The sequence below is a fragment of the Cynara cardunculus genome, assembly GCF_001531365.2.
Source record: "Cynara cardunculus var. scolymus isolate 2C chromosome LG 16, CcrdV1, whole genome shotgun sequence".
NCBI classification, from domain to species: Eukaryota; Viridiplantae; Streptophyta; class Magnoliopsida; order Asterales; family Asteraceae; genus Cynara; species Cynara cardunculus.
In genome coordinates, this window is record NC_037543.1 from 4,686,128 (window position 1) to 4,706,295 (window position 20,168).

General features: G+C 34.1%; 2 protein-coding genes across 2 annotated transcripts; one reads left to right on the plus strand and one right to left on the minus strand.

The window, feature by feature from the left end:
- Positions 1–5,826: 5,826 nt before the first annotated feature.
- LOC112529411 (pentatricopeptide repeat-containing protein At1g31920) lies at positions 5,827–7,803 on the plus strand. Its single transcript, XM_025140683.1, has one exon. It carries the CDS (start codon positions 5,961–5,963, stop codon positions 7,782–7,784), a length of 1,824 nt encoding a protein of 607 aa, XP_024996451.1. The 5' UTR covers positions 5,827–5,960; the 3' UTR covers positions 7,785–7,803.
- Positions 7,804–8,333: 530 nt separating this feature from the next.
- On the minus strand, positions 8,334–14,456 carry LOC112529840 (phosphomevalonate kinase, peroxisomal). Its single transcript, XM_025141262.1, has 11 exons — positions 14,336–14,456; positions 13,801–13,834; positions 13,219–13,369; positions 12,515–12,609; positions 12,073–12,182; positions 11,931–11,983; positions 11,219–11,590; positions 10,864–10,968; positions 9,781–10,008; positions 9,408–9,530; positions 8,334–8,801 (listed from the first exon to the last, which is right to left on the minus strand). The coding sequence occupies exons 2-11, from the start codon at positions 13,806–13,808 to the stop codon at positions 8,535–8,537; spliced, it is 1,512 nt and encodes a 503-aa protein (XP_024997030.1). The 5' UTR covers positions 13,809–13,834; positions 14,336–14,456; the 3' UTR covers positions 8,334–8,534.
- Positions 14,457–20,168: the final 5,712 nt, after the last annotated feature.

A 20,168-nucleotide genomic window follows, 5' to 3' on the forward strand; every position in this document is an offset into this window, starting at 1 on the left:
TTGGTAATTGTGTACAATGAAATTAGGGCTCTTAATGGTTAAGGGAGATCCAATATACAAAATCATTAAGAGGGTTTTAAAACCATTAAGAGGTAGACTTTTTTTGCCAAACAAGATTCACCCTTTAACGATTCAGAAGTTGCCTCTTAATGGAACTATTAAGAGGTAAACAAACAACCCCTTATAGAAGATAAAATTCTCGGATATGGCGACTCTCATCCGGAAGCGTACTCTTCTCTCTATAAAATTCAACATCTTCGTTTGACGGGCTCTACTCAACCGACTTCCGGTTCACACTACTTTGAGTGACCGCGACATTGATTTGTACTCGGTTTTATGTCCAATTTGTAGGGATTCGGAGGACAACGTTGGATCATTGTCTCGTGATCGTCCGAGTTCTAACAGATGAATTTGATCCTTAAAAATGACTATTTTGTTAATTTCCTTATATAATTTTCACAAATGCTTCATCATTCTAACAATTTATTTAAAGAAAAGAATTGATTCTGAAATATTTAATCATAAATTGAAGAAAATCTCACTTTTGAAATAATATTTAAATTATTTGAGACAATTGTCATTATTGGTATCTGAATTACTGAAATTTTCTATTAAAAACTAACACGTAAATCAAGTAAATCTTTTGTTTTTACGTAGTTTATATACAAAATCGCAAAAAAAAATGCTTAAACATCGAAAATTAGGAAAAATTTGAAATCATAGTCCTAAATCTCGAAATTAGGTCCCGAAAACAAGTTATAATGGCAAGCCTCAACCATCAAAATCAACAGAAGAGGTCGCAGACGGAAAAAGATGACAACGATACCCATTTTCCATAAGAAAATGGAGCTCCTTTTGATCGTGATTTACCAACATATTTCTTGTTACTAAAAGCTCCGTACTTAAAAGACCGTGCTGTATGGCGTAGACGAGTCATCTTAAAGACTTTATGACCTAGGCCATCCGTTAAAAGTTGTTTATATAAAGATTGTATGGTCTGGGTCGATCATTAAGAGCTCCTTAACGACTCTATAGATGGACCATTAAGAGTTCCTTACTCAAACACTCGATGGTCTAAATAGGCCACTTAGAGTTTCGTACTTTAAAGATGGTATGGCGTAGATCAACCATTAAGAGTTAATTTAAAGACTGTATGGTCTAGATTTGCCATTAAAAATTTCTTATTGAAAAACTATATAGTGCAGATCTGTTATTACAAATTATTTACTTAAAGACGGTATGAGACTGCAGAAGTAGAGACGAACTAGAGGCATTGAGCATGATATCTATACTATATTATAAAGCATTTGACAAAAACTCTTAAAAACCATTTTTTATGCATGAAGTACTGTTTATTTATGCATATTACTTAAAATTCAAGATTACAAGTAAATTGAGCATAAGTACAACTTACTAAAGCTTCATATTTGAATTTGTATAACCAACTGCAGATAAACATAATCAAATAGAAGATAAACATCTAATTTTCGATATAAAAAATCTAAAATATAATTAAGATAATCATTGAGTTTTAATAAAATATTTAATCATTATCTTAATAAAAAAATATATTATTAAACCAAAAAAAAATGAATTAAAAAAATATACAAGAAAATGAGAAATTTTAAATAGTTAGTTTGATATTAATATCAATATTTATTTCAAAATTTTATGATATTTTCATATTTATATTTTATTCAAAAATAAAAACATTATCACTTTCTTAAAACCACATAAAACCGTATTATAACATCGACTAAGACAAAAAATAAATAAGACGAAACATTAAAATCGAGATGTATCTCGCTGCATTGTGCGAGTACCCTTCTAGTAAATAATAAATACAACCATATTCTCGCCTCGACGATGGACAAAACGAAGATGGTGTAGATACTCGATTTTGTGAAAACAATGTAATGATGCGATACGGACATTATAAGTCCTAGAAAACTACGTTTTAGAGGGCCAAAGTCGTTTGAGTCGTTCAATTTTGATACTGTTGTATGTTTTTACGATAATACTGACATGCAATGTTAAATTTGTAGATAAGACGAAAAGAATTTAGTGATGGTATGATTTTGAAGGCATACAAAGAATGGTGTCTACAAAATAATGTACACAATATAAATTCACATCAATTATATACTTACTTTTACATTAATCAACCAAGTTCGAAACAAAACATCATGAGATCGATCGATCGGTCGATAAACATTCAATCTCGTATCATCAAGTGGCTTGAGGGTCGTCACGTCTTCAACATTCTAATCGCAAAGGGTGGGTGTATGATTGGAGTTTATTCCGCTTGGAGAATCATGTGGTTGTTGAGAGGCATATACATACATATCAGGTAATACATTTTTCGTTCTTTATTTCGTGGGTCCCATTTTTCCTCCTAGTAAATGGGACCCACGATCACACGTAACAAATAGAAAATGATCCATCCTCCTTAGTTGCGGATGGACACGAGGACGTATTGAAATGTTGCCTACCCCGATCCTTCCTCCCAGTTGATGTTGAACTCCATTCGTGTTTACAGATGAGTCTGTTGACGTAAAAACCGACACCCCTTGAAACGAAACACCGCGCCCCTAGAGCACAAGAGGAGATCCCAAAGATGTTTCATGTTTCTAGTCATCATGATATGTTTCAAACCAGAATTTTAAGGAGAATCAACGAAACACAGAGAGATTGAGGAAATATCGAAATTCTAAAGACACATAGTCCATCGAGATAGATAGATATATACAACGGAAAACAGAAGAAAAAGACGAAGAGAACCTAATAGCCCCGATTAAAGAATGCAGACCGCCGAACTAACGGTTCATCGACGCATAATAAAGTAAACGTTCACCTTGGACCCTCCGCGGCATAAGGTTAGAAGGATTGTAATAGGGATGAAAGAGGTGGAACAAGATTTCTTTAGAGGGGACAAGATGAGGATCAAAGCATGCAGATGCTCATGGACTTGGGTTGAATGTAAAGGCATGGCTTTGAACGCATGATCAATATGTTCCAAGACCGATCAAAATTTATAATGAATATGTGTTTATTCATATGTGAATGATAATCATCTTGGAGCTTTCATTGCCATGGCCATGGCCATCTTCTATCTTCATCTCTTTCCTATTGACACCAAAGGCAATCATGAAGCAATTATCATAACCAATTTGCCAGAAATGTAGGCCAAGGGACAAAAAGGAATGAAACAAGAGATTGGATTTCAATCGTTCATCTTGGAACTGCTGCCAATTTGGAAACCTAAGTTTGGTGGATTTCACAACATTCACTAATGAATGGACGAAAACATACGTCCCTAAAATCAGCTTGCAGCAAAAAAGGATATATAATTTTGGAGAAAATATAAGAACGAATTACACCTTCGGTCCTTGTGGTTTACACTTTTTATTGTATCAATCCCTGAAATCAAAATAAGTACAGATTTCAGACTCCTGGTTTCTATTTTTGCATTCATTGATTCCTTCCTTGTAACAAAATAAGAAAATCTTGTTAACCCAGTTTAATCCAGGGGTATTTTAGTCTTTTTCTCCTTTTATTGTTTTTATCCTATTAAATAAAAAAATATATAACCCCTAAACATCACATCCTTATTTTTTTGGTTTCAGTGGTTGGTTACTGGAGATAAAGATGGTTACAATAGGATGTTGACAGCTTGATCGGAGAAGAGGGTGGGTTGTCACGGGTTGCAGATGGTGGAGAGATAGATGAACTTAAGAAAAAGACCAAAATGCCTCTCATCCTAACAAATGTTTTTCAATACTTATAAGGAGGGACTTAAGGAGTACAAAAATGCAAACCAGGAGTCCTGAATACGTATTCGTTTTGATTTCAAAACCTGATGCAATAAAAAAGTGTAAAGGACCAAACATGTAATTCACTCAAAATACAATTTACTTTGACTTGGTATATATAGTAATTCGCTCATAATATAAATGGCTAAGTTTCAGTGACAGTTTTTTTGATGAAAACATTGAGAACACGATCCATCATTCACACCTTCGAACGTGTTCTCACATGATCTTAAGACAAGTGGTAAAACTGGTACAAATTAGATAACATATAAAAAAATAACTTAGAGTAAATTGCTTTACTCCAACCTAAGGTATTGCCATACTTTGGAAAAACTTACACACGTACCCTCAATGGTTTAATTTACTTTCACATAATGTACCTAACCCTGACGGAAAATCGTTGATTCCTCGATAGGAACAGAGATGTGGATCAAATGTTAATCCCCGATAGGTGGAGGCCAGGATGAAATTGTGATCTGGGGTATCCCCAAGCCCGTTGCCAATATACAATGGGTTTTAATTTCAGTTATTTTTATAAAAGTAAATGAAAAATGACCAAAAATGTCCCTGAGTTAACGTATGGACTTAACATCCGTTAGGGTGATGTACCTTCCATGAAAGAAAATTGAAACGTTGGAGGCGTTGGTGTAATTTTTCCGAGCAAGGGCAATACTTGGAGTCGGAACAAAGCACAGGGATGAATTATGTAATTTAGGGGTTGTGCGGTTGGTTTTCCATTAAGACCTATATGAATAAAGCTGTCTGTATGATATCAAATAAATTTTTGTTCGGTTGTTGAGCTAAATAAACAGTTTGAATGTCAGTAATGACCATTTTACCCCTCAGTCTATATTTTTGTCCGAAGAAAATAGTTGTTTGATAAAAACGTTGCTTCTAATGATGAAAATAATAATAATTTAAATGCCTTTTAGATTAAAACGACTTGATCCAACATAATAATTGAATTTAATTTTATTTAGAACCATGATTATATAATATCTCATAATAGATTATCTTTTGGCATCTCCTTAACTCTCGAACAACATCATTGAGATTTCAATGCAGAAATCTAACGGGTTGTTTGTTTCCCTTAATCATTAAACGCTCCAATTTCATTGTAAACAATTACCAAACAATTATATTTCTTTTTGCACTATATCATGAGAGTCTTCTAATCATTCTGCACCAAACCATTCATCAGCTGCCAAACAATCCCTCCTCCACTGTGGGTGGGTTTTCAACTCTGCCCTCCATCTTTGAGGTTTTAAGACATAGATCTAAATGAAAAAAATCAATTTCTAACTGAAAAACAACCAGAGAATGTACAAAACCCAGATTGAAGAAAAAAGAACAAAAATAGAAACAACCAGAGAATGTACAGAACCCAGATCTACAAAGAATAGAGATCGAAATCAATGTTTAGCTTAAAAAAACAAATCGAAGGAGCAACGACACAAGAGAAGCGACATACTGCTGATGGTTTAAACTTTGAAGCTTGAGAGGTCTCTAATATCTAGAAAAAGGAAGGAGAAGACGCACTAGAGAAAAAAATGGTGAAATATTTTAACAAATGTTTGGTTGATTTGATGTAAAGGGAGAAGAAGACGAAATAAAGGGAAGGGTAAAAAGGGAATTAATGGATCAATAAATGACTGAGTGTATATGACTAGTTTTTTAGCTTACCGATCAAGTCATGGGTTGATCGAATAAGCCACAACCGAAGAGATATTTACGGCTGAAGGAATAAGCCTATAAACTATAGAACTTATTAAGCGAAAACCAAACAACCTCTCACTCAGATATATTAGATATTACAGAAAAAATATTATTAAAGAAACAAAAATTAAGCTCTTTTTCCATGTGGAGCCCATTTCAAAAGCATTATCCTATCCATTATCTACATGATAGTGTCCCCTGCAAACTTTCTTTGGCTGAAACTTCCTCTCTAGAATTAATGGATCAGATCCCCCATTCCCCCCCAAGGGAAAACAGAAAATACCCATCAATTGACGGATAAAATTCCTAACTTTTCTTCATTCCAAGAGTAAACATCTTGCCATGCCACAAATAATCCCCCAACGAATCTGTCTTTCTTTCCCCACACCATACACACACAACAACACACAGTAATGGTGTACAGGTGACAGAATGGTTGGGACATCAGTCCACCAGAATCTATTCTTACCACAACCACAAGATGATCATCATTGCCGAAAAGCGATTGATTTCAGTTCAAGAGAACAAGAATGCATTTCTCTTTTGAAAAAATGCAAGAATATGGAAGAACTGAAACAATCCCATTGTGTAATTCTCAAATTGGGTTTAGTTTTGAGTCCTTTTTGCACAGGAAATCTGGTCTCAACTTGTGCTCTATCGGATTGGGGCAGTATGGACTATGCCTGCTTGATTTTCAAGCAGTTAGACTGCCCCAATTCGTTTGAATTCAACACAATGATCAGAGGGCATATCAAAGATATGAATCTAGAGGAAGCTGTCATGTTATATGACCAAATGCTTGAAATGGGAATTAAGCCAAATAACTTCACCTATCCATCCCTTCTCAAAGGATGCGCTTATCTACACAGACTTGAAGAAGGAATGCAGTTTCATGGGCATGTTTTCAAGATTGGAGTTCAAGATGATGTGTTTGTGCAGAACAGTTTGATAAGTATGTATGGGAAGTGTGGTGAAATAAAGAATTCTTGTTCTGTTTTTGAACAAATGGATGATACTGATAAGAGTTTGGCTTCTTGGAGTGCACTAATTGCAGCTCATGCTAGTAAGGAAATGTGGAGTGAGTGCCTTAGTCTTTTTAATGAGTTAAGTAGTCAAAAATGTTGGAGGGCTGAAGAGAGTGTGTTAGTTAGTGTTCTATCTTCATGTACCAGTTTGGGTGCCTTAGATTTGGGAAGATCTACTCATGGGTTCTTGATAAAGAACTTAAGTGGACTAAATGTGATTATGGAGACTTCCTTGTTAGATATGTACCTAAAATGTGGATCTTTAACAAAGGGGTTGTCCATTTTCGAAAGAATGAATGTCAAGAACCAATGGTCTTACAGTGTCATGATTTCAGGTTTGGCGTTCCACGGTTGTGGCACCAAAGCTCTGAGCGTATTTTCGGAAATGCTTGAACAAGGTTTCGAACCAGATGAAGTTGTTTATGTGGGTGTCTTGACTGCTTGTAGTCATGCAGGGCTAGTTCATGAAGGTCTTCAACTTTTTGAGAAGATGAAAGTTGAACACCAAATTGAGCCTACAATTCACCACTATGGGTGTTTGGTGGACCTCATGGGCAAAGCAGGAAAGGTCAGAGAAGCTTTTGAGTTCATAAAGAACATGCCAATGGAAGCGAATGATGTATTGTGGTACAGTTTACTTGGTGCTTGTAGGGTTCACCAAGATGTGGAATTGGGGGAAAAAGTTGCAGAAAAGCTACTACAATTGAACCCACAAACTGCAAGTGCTTATGTGATGCTATCAAATATGTATGCAAAAGCTCGAAAATGGGAGCATGTAGCTTTGACTCGTGGAGAAATGGCTCAAAAGGGGTTGACCAAAACCCCTGGTTTTAGCTTCATTCAGGTGAAAAGAAAGGTTTACAAGTTTGTATCGAATGACTTATTGTGGCCTCAGAGCGAAGGAATACCTGATATGGTGTACCAGATGGAATGGCAGCTGAAGTTTGAAGGGTATTCTCCGGATACATCTGAGGTGTTGCTCGATGTAGATGAAGAAGAGAAGAGGGAGAGGTTGAGTAGACACAGTCAGAAGTTGGCAATTGCATTCGGGATGATACATACTTCACAGGGTTCACCAATTAGCATAGTTAGAAGCATGAGAATGTGTAAGGACTGTCACACTTATACCAAAATGATTTCATCAATCTACAAAAGAAGAATTACTGTTAGGGATAGAAATAGATTCCACCATTTTGAAGACGGATCTTGCTCTTGTAACGATCATTGGTAATTGATTCAATTTTATTTTCCATTTGTCGCAATTTGTACTTTATCATGTAGTTATTGTTTTTCTCTCGAAAGTTAACTATATGCATGTCAACTAATACCAGTTTGTCTGACGTTAAGGGTGTGTTTGGTAAGTGGACTAGAAAGGATAGGCGATAACGAGGTAGGTGGGTGAAAACATTGTGGAGGGTTTTAGGATCTTAATTTGACATGGGTAGTTTAGTAATTTACCAACAGAGAAAAGCATATTTGTCCCATTCAGTCCTATCCGGTCCCAGTCTAATTGTCCCACCAAACATGGGACAACAAGTTTTTCTTCTGTCATGTATTATCTCCTGTACCAAATGCACCCTAAAAGTCAAAGTATGAAACTGAAAGTAGTCTGCCCCCGTGATGGGGTGTTTCTTTTTGTTGTTCTCTACTTATTTATTATAAGAGGCACTTCCATGATTCCAAAGAGATTTCAAGAACAACAAGGTGCAAAGAGGTGAGCGAAGAATGAAGAGGTGAAAAGTGTAAAATAGTTGTGAGAATGGAATAGAGACACAGTTTCATTTTAAATCTGCTCTGGATATGCAAAGTTCATAACTCACCTACTTTATTTATGTGTTACAATATTCGAAGAAAATTCAACAATAAAATCGATTTATTGGTTTTAGGAAGGTCGTCCTATCTTAATCTCGAAACAATTTGAATCATGCTTACCATCTAAATATGGTAATTATGACGCATGGATTAAATAACAAAAGCCAGTTCACGCAATCCGAACTGAAGAAATACCTGATGTAATTTGGTTGGTTCGAGGATCGGCATTCTCTATAGAAACACCACGAGGATCTTCTTTTACCAGCAAGGCTAAAACGTTGTGTGAACTCCATACTTTAGCCAGGTTGTTGCCCGAATCTCCTACGGTAACTGCAAATACAGCATCAAACCCTCCTGCCCCAGGAACGCCTGCCAACAGGACTCCAGGCATGTTCATGGTAGTATCCAAAAGTCGAGTTTGTGATTCGGGTTCTATCTGCAAATTGCATTCCGTGAAACAAAATCAATCATGAAAAAGAACACGTAGCTATATGGTCATTTCAACCAGTAAATAAAGGCTAGGCCTTGGGGCTCTTCCCCAAAGATCACCGGTTCGAGTCTCCTCAGGGCCACTAGGGATCTTTCCTGGCTGTTATCTTCAGGGTCTCACGGAATTAGTCAAGGTGTGTGAAAGCTGGCTTGCACACCGTTGGTTATCAAAAAAAAAATTAAACATCCATACAGCAGATGCTAAGGTGATGTTTGGTTGATTTTCCATTTAAGTCCTATATGGTTAAAGCTGTCTGTGTGGATTAATCCGTCTGTATAGATTGGGAAAGTTTTTTTTATAAATGGAATGAACATGTTTTTTAATGGGAAGAGCAGGTTTTGGAAAAAAACTTGGCTTTCTGCATAAAGCTCACCATTAGAAGCTTACTAAATAAGCCACTTTCTATATCATTAAGCCATTCCCAAAGAGTCATGTATAGTTGACTGAATAAGCTGTGACTCCAATTAAGCTCATTAAGCTTCCAACAAACAGGCCCTTAATATAGCACAGGTGTGTGTGTGAAGATGTCTAATTGAGGAGAAGAGAATTTACAGGGATTCCAGCAGCCTGCCCCATCTGCCGCATGTGACACCTGATGTTAAGTATCGCATCCCGAGCTCCAAACAATGCTTTGACAATTTCAAGGCTAATTGCTTCACTGGCTTGCTCCATCCACTTTCATTCGAGTAAAAGAAAAAAAGAGAGGTGCATAAGCACTTCTGGGGTTAGTTTTACGTCTTTGCATATCATATGACAAGAAGTATGTGAACCTTAAAAAGTAACTTGTTTAGCAACTTCAAACCAACTTGAAAGCCTAAAGAACACAATGAAAGAGGAAAACGAAGCCTGACCCTTTAATTACATGTGAACTGAAAGAGAGAAAATGAAGAAACATTACAGTCATTCACATTAATTTATGAATTACCTTCTCTGATTGATGCATGCTGCAACTGTAGATGACACTTTTATACGATTCCCAATGTTCTTCTGCCAATTTGCTCAATAAATTTAATTGTGCTTCTAGTGTTGTGTTCGCCTCGGATAACTTCTTCCACATGTCTAGGGACTTTTGGGGGTCAGATTTTTGCCACTTTTTGACAGCACCAACCATAGATGGAGTCGATGATCCTCCAGTACCTGGCTCACCTAGTAACTATAAATGCAGTAGGGTCACTAAGGTGCTGTTAGATAAAACTGAACAAACTGCTAAATGACTAGAGTTTCGAAATCACACGACCACAAATTTTACTTGAATTAATACACTATACAGTGAAGGAAGCTTTTTTCGACTAGTGGAGATTTTTAAGAAGCCTCCAACAACAGAATACTTCAATTCAAGAAAAACAAAAAGAGAAGTCTTAGAACATGTCCCGTAATACAACTACTGTTCGCTTTCCCTGAATTCCAGTGATAAACCTGTTCTCGCATTGTCAACTCTGCATATTTTCTCTCATCCTTTTGTAAGTTTATAATTCCCTTCTCCTGTATAAAACATATGATAAAAAACCTGCTACCTCTTTGCTCTACAAGGCGTTAAGGCATGACACTAGTGGTTCAATAAAATAGATACGTTTCATATTTTTCAGTTCCAAATTTCCCACATATACCCTACAAGGGTAGGTCCAAATCATGACAAAGAAAAGGTTTTGGCACTGCAATATATGAGGATAAACTTGAAAGATAATAACTTCAATATATGAGAATCAGAGTACATTACAGAAATAGGAAGATACCAAAAAGGCCAATGGACACATGAACGAGTATTATCCAATTTCTACAAGAAATCTTATTTCAGGAAGTTTTCAAATTTAAGGTACCCATGCAAGCTTTGATCAATGACCAACAGGCACTCATTAATTTGCAGGAGGGTTGATTATAAATTATCTGTAAAAAGCCACAGAGATAAATTGCCAAGCCCACAAGTTTAATGCTGTCAAGATCTTACAGATGTTTGTAAGCATGAAATGATCTGCAAGTAGGGAATCCTGGATATAAATCAGCCATTTACCAGATTCATTAATGGTGGCAAGGAAAATTTGGTCCTCTCATGATCCCACTTGCACTTTAAGACCTCAGCAATAACTTCTTCTAGTGGCATAAATCTGATTGCATCCTGCAAATCAGAAAGATCAAGTGAGGAAACATTCCGATTTCGGAAACCAAAGAAAACGTATTTTCGAGTAAATCCAGTTTACATATAACGTCTAGTTTTAAAGATATTTGATTTTCATACAAATAAAGAATCTCTTATCATAAGGGTGAGCACTAAATTAAGCCGCAGGGATGAGTTTGTTGAACAGTAAAACTTGAAGGTGGATAGGAAGATAAAGACTGATTAATTGAGGTTGAGAGAGAGAGAGAACCTGCACAGAAGAAATAACTTCTGGTGAAAACCGTACATAACGGTGGCTTCCGTAAACAGCTGAACTGACGTCAAATCCACTGCCAATTTTTCCCTGTGCCATGCAGTGAGCCGTTTGGGCTATGATATGCACCACGTCTAAATTTTCTTGATGTTGGGCTCCACTATAAGATGAGAGATCAACAACCCCAAAGTAATTTAGTAAGGCAGCAACCACTGCCGTTGTCATAGCTGCAGAAGAACCCAAACCAGTTTTTGCAACTTCAGGCTTGGAATTTTCTCCGTTTGACTGTCCAGAGTTGAAGGTAATCGAAGTAAAGGGTGGGAGGGATGCTAAGGATTCGGGGGTTAAGGGGAGCCCACGTGCTTCAATCTATATGGTAAGTGGAAAAAAAACAAGATTTAACAGCAATACTAGATGTCCTATTGGTCATAGAAATATAATTCACCAGATAATGTGACATCAGAGGTTCACTGATAAAAACGAAGGCATATGAACATCTACATCCATCTATGGAATGGTGAAAATAGACATAAAATTCTTCATCGAACTGTAGTACATAATTGTTAGATATTGCATAGTGGCGGTCGCATTGACAAGAAAAAACACGTTGAATGAAAACCAGGAAAAAAACAAAAGGGCGATACACTCCAGAAATATAAACACACCATATTTTGCTAATTTCAGGTATCTTATGAAAAAGGAAGAGCACCTGATTCCGGTAGGAATAGAAGTCATTGCTGCCTAAAATTGTAATATCAATACCTGCTCAACTAATTGCATATTAGACTTTAAACAGTAAGAAAATTTTCCTCAATATAAAAGCAGGAAACAGTTAAACCAATAATAGTCACCTTGCAGAAGCAGTTTCTGCAATACATCCTTCTTGGCATCATCAAATGTTGCATATGCTGCTGCAACGGCATATTGCACGGCATATTCCACAAAAGGGTTTCTTGTTTCACTGAGAAATACAAACCAAAAGTTGTTCATGATGCATTAGAGCATGCAGTATGATTTGTATATCGAGCTCCGAAGGTAAACCATGGAGACTGATAAATAAGTGAAGTAGGAATTTTACGGTTCTAGAGAGAGGATAATCTAATGCGGTAAAGACATAAAGGCTAAAGCAACAACAATCTAGTGCAGAAACGATACAGGATAACTCAAGGGAAGAAAGTAGACGTGAATCAACGGAAAGCCGAAAATTCCTAATACACAGAGCACACGCTTACAAATAGAGCACCAAAAAAGTACATCATGCTCCAGTTCCGGTATTGGAAGGAAGATACTTGCCTCGAAGTGCACTGAAGAATAAAGTGCTTTAGTGACATTTTGTATATAGTTTCTCGGTCCATCTGAGGAGAAGTCAACTTCAGATCCGTCCATGACTGAAAGAGTGAAAGGTTACTAAGAAGGGTAAATACTGAATGAATAAGCTACCAGATAAACTAAGCACAGGTTAAGAGCTTAAGAATAAGATCTAGGAAGCAATCATGGTTATATAATTGATTTACATGTCCATATTGGTCTTGAAGATAAGCGACAATCACACATGGAGTTGATAAAACTAAATACATAAACAGCAGGAGAAAAGAAGTAATTGTGATTTTGTTTTTCTACTTCCATAAGCAGATAGTTTCCAATTCTCAGTTCTTTGCTGAACAGAAAGTAAAAGAAAATTCCACACCAGATCAGCCATTTGCATTGTTGGCTTTGGCATACTGAAGCTTACAGTCATAAAAGTGAGTTTCTTAATGTTTGACATATAAGAATAATTGTTGATGGTAGATTAAATAGATGGGACAGGAAAAAAATATGTACTTGGTGATCATTAACAAGTTAACATATGTAATATTACTACCCTATAATATCAGCTAAATTTTCATCAGGATCTTCTGCCATAGTAATTTGAATTATAGAACTCATGTAAGTGATAGTTGAATATAAGATCTCCTAAGTAAGCATAATAAGCACTAAAGTTCACAGAAAATACGCACCCAAGCCCAACTGTCTGGTTTAAGTTCATCATAAAGTGGCTTAATAATTGCATAGAATCGAGCATTTGTACTTAGTACAATCCCGGCATTAGGCCTCTCCAAAACCAGGTAACCTCCAGTAACCAGAACCTTCCCAGGAGCAGATGCAATCCTAACAAAAAGAATAGTCAGCAGAAAATAAACGTAAGTTATACCGCCAGACACACAACTTAATGCTCCAACTGAATCAGTTTCACAACAAAGTAGACTACAAATTCTTTCATGGTCAAATATTGTTCCAGAAGTGACATATGCCGCAACCATTGCCCCATTCATGCAAAATTAAAAACATTTTTCTTTATACAAGTTATTATCTTATCGAAGATTGATATAAAGATGCTTGAGTTTACATGTTTTAAATGTATGAAAGTTTATTAATAACTAAAACTTTAAATTTTCAATATAATTTGGGGAAATGTCTATTTTGGGTTCTACGATTGACTTATCCGACCACAAAGGTTGAAATGAATCATAAGCTTCAAAATGAAGATGGTATAGTGCATTGCTAAAGTTAACAACTTTAACTTTAGGTAGAAGACTTACACTGCCATATCTTCTTGAATGTTTTCAACTAGGGCTGTCACAAATGAAATTGAAGTCAGACAAAAGGAAATCATAGATGATAGACTCAACACAAAAGAACACTTTACTCAAACCGCAATCTTATCCTAGCATGGCATGACCAACTTCCCTTCACTTTCTCCAAAATTCCAGAAGAGGGCAACTAAAACTTATAAACACCAAACCGGAAATAATACACATTTTCATGTGTTCATTGAACCCAGAACTTTTCCGATGCAAAACCGATATAGAATTCATTCCAAGCATAACAAAATTATTCAACTTGCGGTACTTGTTCTCAATTAGTTCAAGGGATTTGTTAATTTTTTTTCCTAAATTGTTCAACATCGGTACCAAAGTTTCATACAGAAGTGGCATTTGAAGCTGTATAAACTAATTTAGACCATCAAATAGTTTAAAATCGATCACAGACTTCGTTGAATCTTGTGATTACTAGTGTTGACATTAGATGATATGTTGTTGGAGTGTGAGAGAGAGAGAGATGGGGGTACTTTACCTAGAAAGGCAGCAGTTGGAGAGTAGAGGTAGGTAGTCACTGTTGAAGCTCTGAAGGTGAAGGAAGAGATCTCCAATGGCTGTCTTCAGAGGCGAACGAACCATGGGGCTACCGGTTACCCTCTGTTGTATTCAACTATTTTTCTCTAATTTTTCAAAAACTTATAAATAAAAAACTGGCATAAAAAACTGGCTCTTTAAATGTTTTGGTTTAGAATGATTAAGTGGTTAAAATAATTAAAAAGCTCTTATAATATAATACAAAATAAAATATAATTATTTAGTAATTATTTACGATGAAATTAGAACGTTTAATGGTTAAAAAAGGCTCATGATACAAAATCATTCAGACAGTTTTATTACTGTTAAGAGGCAAAAAAAAAATTATCAAACAAGATTTACCTCTTAATAATTCAAAAACTATCTTTTAATAGAACTATTAAAAATTAAACAAACAATCCATTAATTTCAAATAAATCTTATATAAAATATTAGATCTTTATTAAGAAAACAATAGAATAATATCTTTATCTCTTTGATATTTAATTTTAGAAAAGTTTTTAAATTAAAAAATGTTTAAAGCATCTTCAATAATTGATACCAATACCAATATAATTGGTTGGTAGTATCGTACCAACTATCTAAACTTGGTTGATACGTGATATTAGAAATTGTGTATTACGGTAATACTGTATTGTACCGATTTTTTTTAATTATTTATTAATTAAAGTTTAATATAATACAATATATTTTGATTTTGAATTTTAGACATTCCTATTTTTAGTTTTGCTAAATTATAATATAGATGAGTAGATAAAACTTGATTGAATTCATTCGTCTAACCTTTATAACCTTACTCGTTCACACCTCCATCGTCCGTCGTTGCTTCTCAAGGGCCGTTTGTATTATATTACCAGTGAATGGTTATATTATATGAAAATTATTTGAATGTTTGTATAAGTAAGTGGTACAATACATATCGACATGTTATCTGGATACTCGATGGTTTTAGTGTATCTAAATCTAGTTGTCAGAGATGTTAATATAAATAAATTTGTAACTTCAACTTTTAGTTGATACAAAATGGTACCAACATGTATCAACCAGATAAAGTTGGTAGCAATTTAGTTGGTACTAAGTATAATTGGTTGGTACATGATATATAATTTTACGTACCAATTATAATTGGTTGGTACATGGTATTTGGAAAACCAAATGGTACAGTACCATGTTCACCCCTAATTTTTGTAGCATTAACTATATTATTAAAGTATTTGATATATTCTATAAAATATTATTTTTCTACTCTAAACATTTATTTTCATTAGCTCTTATTGGTCGGAAATGATTAGGATATTATTTCTCTCTTATATAAAGTTTTAAAGATTTCTCCAAGTATGAAGATTTTCACTATGTCTATTTTAGAGCACCTCCAACAGCTATGATAAAATAGAGATTTTGGTATATTTTTACTCCAACAACTATGCTATAATGTATGCTAAAATAGAGAAAACAAAAAAAAAAATGATAAAAATCTCTAAATTTGGAGAAATCTCTGAAACACCATATTTAAGAGAACGAAACAATATTTAATTCTCTCTCACTAATAAGAGTGTGTTTGGTACATTGAACATGACAGAATAAAACATATCGATATGTATAGAAAAATTCATAGCATAGCTATTGGCCAAAGATGATCAGGGGTACATTTTCCATGTTTGGTAGACTTGTATGTAGGGGGGTTCACGGCCCGGGTTGATCGGTTTGGAGCCGTTTTAACAACTCAACCCAATATTGGCGGTTTGAAAATTTTCAACCCAACTCAACCCAAACAAAAGTTCAACCCAATCCAACCCAAACAAAAGTTCAACCCAACCCAACCCAACTCGTTCGGGTTGATCGGGTTGTGTTTAAACAATGTAAAATCACATAAAAATAAAGAAAACTTTCCTTTGAAATAYGACCGACCATTCAAGATAATATGCAAGTTCATCAAATATTTAGATATTACAATAAAAATGTTTAAACCAAATGATAATACATCAATCAACAACAATAGTTTTAGACGTTTCCAACCCCGATGCTTTCGCTTTCTTGACGTTGAGGTTGGTCATGTCATGATTGTCATCTACAATTCAAAGCTAAAGTTAAGGTCGGGTTGGTCGGGTTTTTTTTGGGTTTGACCCGATTCCAACCCAATAAGGTCGGGTTGGCTAATTTTTTTTATCAATCATGCATCGGGTTACCTCGGGTTGATTTTTTTTTTTTAAATTCGGGTTGGGTTGGTCGGGTTTATCTGGTTCATCGGGTTTTTGAGCACCCCTACTTGTATGTGGAACAGACAGTAACATAGTGGAACAAACATTTTCCACCCCTACCCCATGGAACAAACTTATATTTACCAATATAACCTCAAAATAAAACTGAATTTCTCTTTTAAAACATGAAATAGGTCTCATGTTTACATTTTATCCATTCTTAAAATTTTATTTGTATTCTATGTTTTTTAAACTTTCATTTTACATTTTTAGCGTCTTGAAAATATTATTTTTATACGGTTTCTATATTTTTATTAATTTATATAATTTATTATATATTAATAATAATAAATAATGTAGAAAACGAATAAAATAAAAATTGAAAACTACATAAACTTTTTATTTTGATTCATTTTAACTGTTTTAATGAAAACTTTCTACTAATATATTTTGTTATAAAAAATAATTATTTTATTATAATTTAATAAATTACATAAATTAATCAAAATGTATAAACAACTTATTAAAGGTAAATTGATCATTTTACTTGATTTTTTATGTCCAGTTCTGTCTTACTAAACACTGAACAACTATTCTTTTCTGTCATGTCTTGATCTATTCTGTTTTGTCATGTCCTATCATGTTCTGTCTTATTCTATCCGGATATCAAACACAACTTAAGAGATATTGAAATTAACTATTTAGAAGAGAAATAATATTTTTATTAAATATCCTGAATATTGTAATAATATACTTAATCATATGATTGTTAATGTACAGTAGTTGTTGGTGTTGGACGTAATTGTTTAAGAGATTTTAACTTTTAATACTCTTATTTAGAAAAATAATAGCATAGCTATTGGTCGAAGATGCTCTTGTTTTATCTATTTTAACATACGTTTTAGCATTGTTGTTGGAGTAAAAAGAATTGTTAAATCTTCAAAATTTCTATTTTAGCATAGCTGTAGGAGATGCTCTTATCCTTTTATATATTTTCTTTGTTTCCAAAAAGTTGTAAAAGATCTGTCAAACATATTATAAAAATAAACAACTTTAATATAATTTAACATTATCAGTTACTTACCGGGTAAGATTTTAGTCCACCAAAACAGTATCATATGCAATAATTTACCTCTAAACTGTGAATGCTCTTATCTACGAAAATTCATATACAGTAGCTTAATCCTTGGTTCATGACGAAGATTTCCTGATCAAACTATAACCCATTTGTTAGGAATGTCTCCTCTTCTAAGTTCATCTATTTGTGTTATGCTTCCGTTGTTAAGAACATTGTTACTTCGCTAAAAGATACGTAGTGACCTCTTAAATCCATGACGAACGTATGATATTATCTATAAAATATTATTGGGACATTCACAACAGTACATGATATTTACATACATTGGTCATATACTTTTATTGAGGTACCCGTAACCATTGAAACCTACATTACTAGAAAACTGAGCATTTTCGGCGGATTATTCTGCCATAAATTACTAACACCAAATGCCGGTGGATTTTACAAATTAAATTTTTACGAAATAATTGACTTTGATTACAATAAGTTACCGGCGAATTTTTTATTATTTTTTTAAATTAACATCTGTCCGAAATCCCGCTGGAAAATAATTAAAAATTAAAATTTATTATTTTAAATCTCCGACGGATTTCCAGCAGATGTGGTGGCTGCCGGTAAGCCGCCGATAAATTAAAATAATAAATATTTATTCAAGATTGTTAAAATAAAAAAAATTATTGATTTACGGCGGATTTTTTATATTTTTCATACGTTTTGTTTTGTATATATGCAAAATATTGTATATATTTCATATAGAATGTATAGTGGATAAAAATTCTCTTATCGAGTCCAACACACACACATACATATATAGAATACATACCTACACACAAACACATTATCCGATGTCATTGTTATTATTGTCTTTAAACCTATTAAAAAGTCTGATTTGAATTTAACGGGTCTTAGTTGAGCCCAATACACCACATGCTCATATGCAGTACATGTATTCTCACAAACACGTATTACGCTTTAATGGATGTTAGTTGGGGCTTTAATGGTTATATTGTGCTTTTATGGTTCTTATTGAGTTTTTACAAGATTTATTGGGGCTTTAACGGATCTATTGGGCTTCAATGGACATTAGTTGGACTTAACAATTCTATTGAGCTTTAATGGATACAATTGACTTTATTTGGTCGTATTGGGGCTTTAATTGATCTATTGGGCTTTAATGGATCTATTGTGCTTCAATGGATATTAGTTGGGTTTTAACGATTCTATTGGGCTTTAATGAATGTTAGTTGGACTTTAATGGATGGTAATTGGGGATTTAACGGTTTTATTGAGCTTTAATGGATGTTAGTTGGGCTTTAACGGTTCTATTGGGCTTTAATAGATGTTAGTTGGGTTTTTAATGGATGTTAGTTGGGTTTTAATGGATCTATTGGGCTTCAATGAATTTAGTTGGCCTTTAACGTTTCTATTGGGCTTCAAATGGATGTGATTTAGACTTTAATGAATAAATTGGGCTTTTATTTTATCGTATTGGGCTTCAATTGATCTATTGGAATTTAATGGATCTATTGGGTTTTAGTGAATGTTAATTGGGCTTTAACGGTTCTATTGGGCTTTAATGGATATTATTTGGGCTTTAATATATGTTAGTTGGGCTTTAACGGTTCTATTGACTTTATTTGGTCGTATTGGCCTATAATGGATATAATATCGACAACGACAACGACAACAACAATTATTATTATTATTATTATTTTTAAAAAACCGGTGGATTACCGGAGCAAATATCCGCTGGAAAATATAAAACATCAAAATTTTCAGAAAAAACGGTTATTTTTTAAAATTCTTTAAAATTTTTAAAAATTTTCTGGCGAAAATGTTCGTCGGTAATCTGCCGGTTTTTTATAAAACAAAACCCTACTTCCTCAACAGCCTTTGTTTCTGTTTTGCATACCACACCCAAATCGACGAACGAAGAACCCGATCGTGATTTCCAGCCGACGAGCCGATGGTCTGTTTTCAGCCGATGAGACTCCTTGTTGATCGCGACCTTCCTCTTTCGCCAATATGAACTCGATTTTCTGTATGTATGTGTATATTTCTAGTATGCATGTATATTATGTATGTATATTTCCGTATGTATGCATAATGTGTATGTATATTTCTATATGTATGTATACTATGTATGTATATATTTCTGTATGTATGTATACTATGTATGTGTATATTTCTGTTTGTATGTATAATGTGTGTATATATATATATATCTGTATGTATGTATGTATAATATGTATGTATATATTTCTGTTTACTTGTCTTCAATTACAAATTATTGTTGAATCTTGGTAGGATTTCATATAAGTGGTTATCTAAGTAGGATGATGTGAACGTTATGTAAGAATTTCATATAAGTGGTTAAAAAATCATTAAAAAACATGGATTTTGGGGATTTTAAGAATTTTCAATATTTTTATTATGTTATTAATTCATGGAGTTTTTAAATGGAATAAGAAAAAGGAGAGATAGATGAAAAATCTTTA

Bases quoted from the DNA above. Each gene is read 5' to 3' on its own strand.
- LOC112529411 (XM_025140683.1), top strand. From the start codon at position 5,961: ATGGTTGGGACATCAGTCCACCAGAATCTATTCTTACCACAACCACAA.
- LOC112529840 (XM_025141262.1), bottom strand. The intron at 12,183-12,514 runs GCAAGTATCTTC...TGTATTTCTCAG, and splicing joins ATTCTTCAGTGCACTTCGAG to TGAAACAAGAAACCCTTTTG. The intron at 10,009-10,863 runs GTAAATGGCTGA...CTGCATTTATAG, and splicing joins TGCCACCATTAATGAATCTG to TTACTAGGTGAGCCAGGTAC.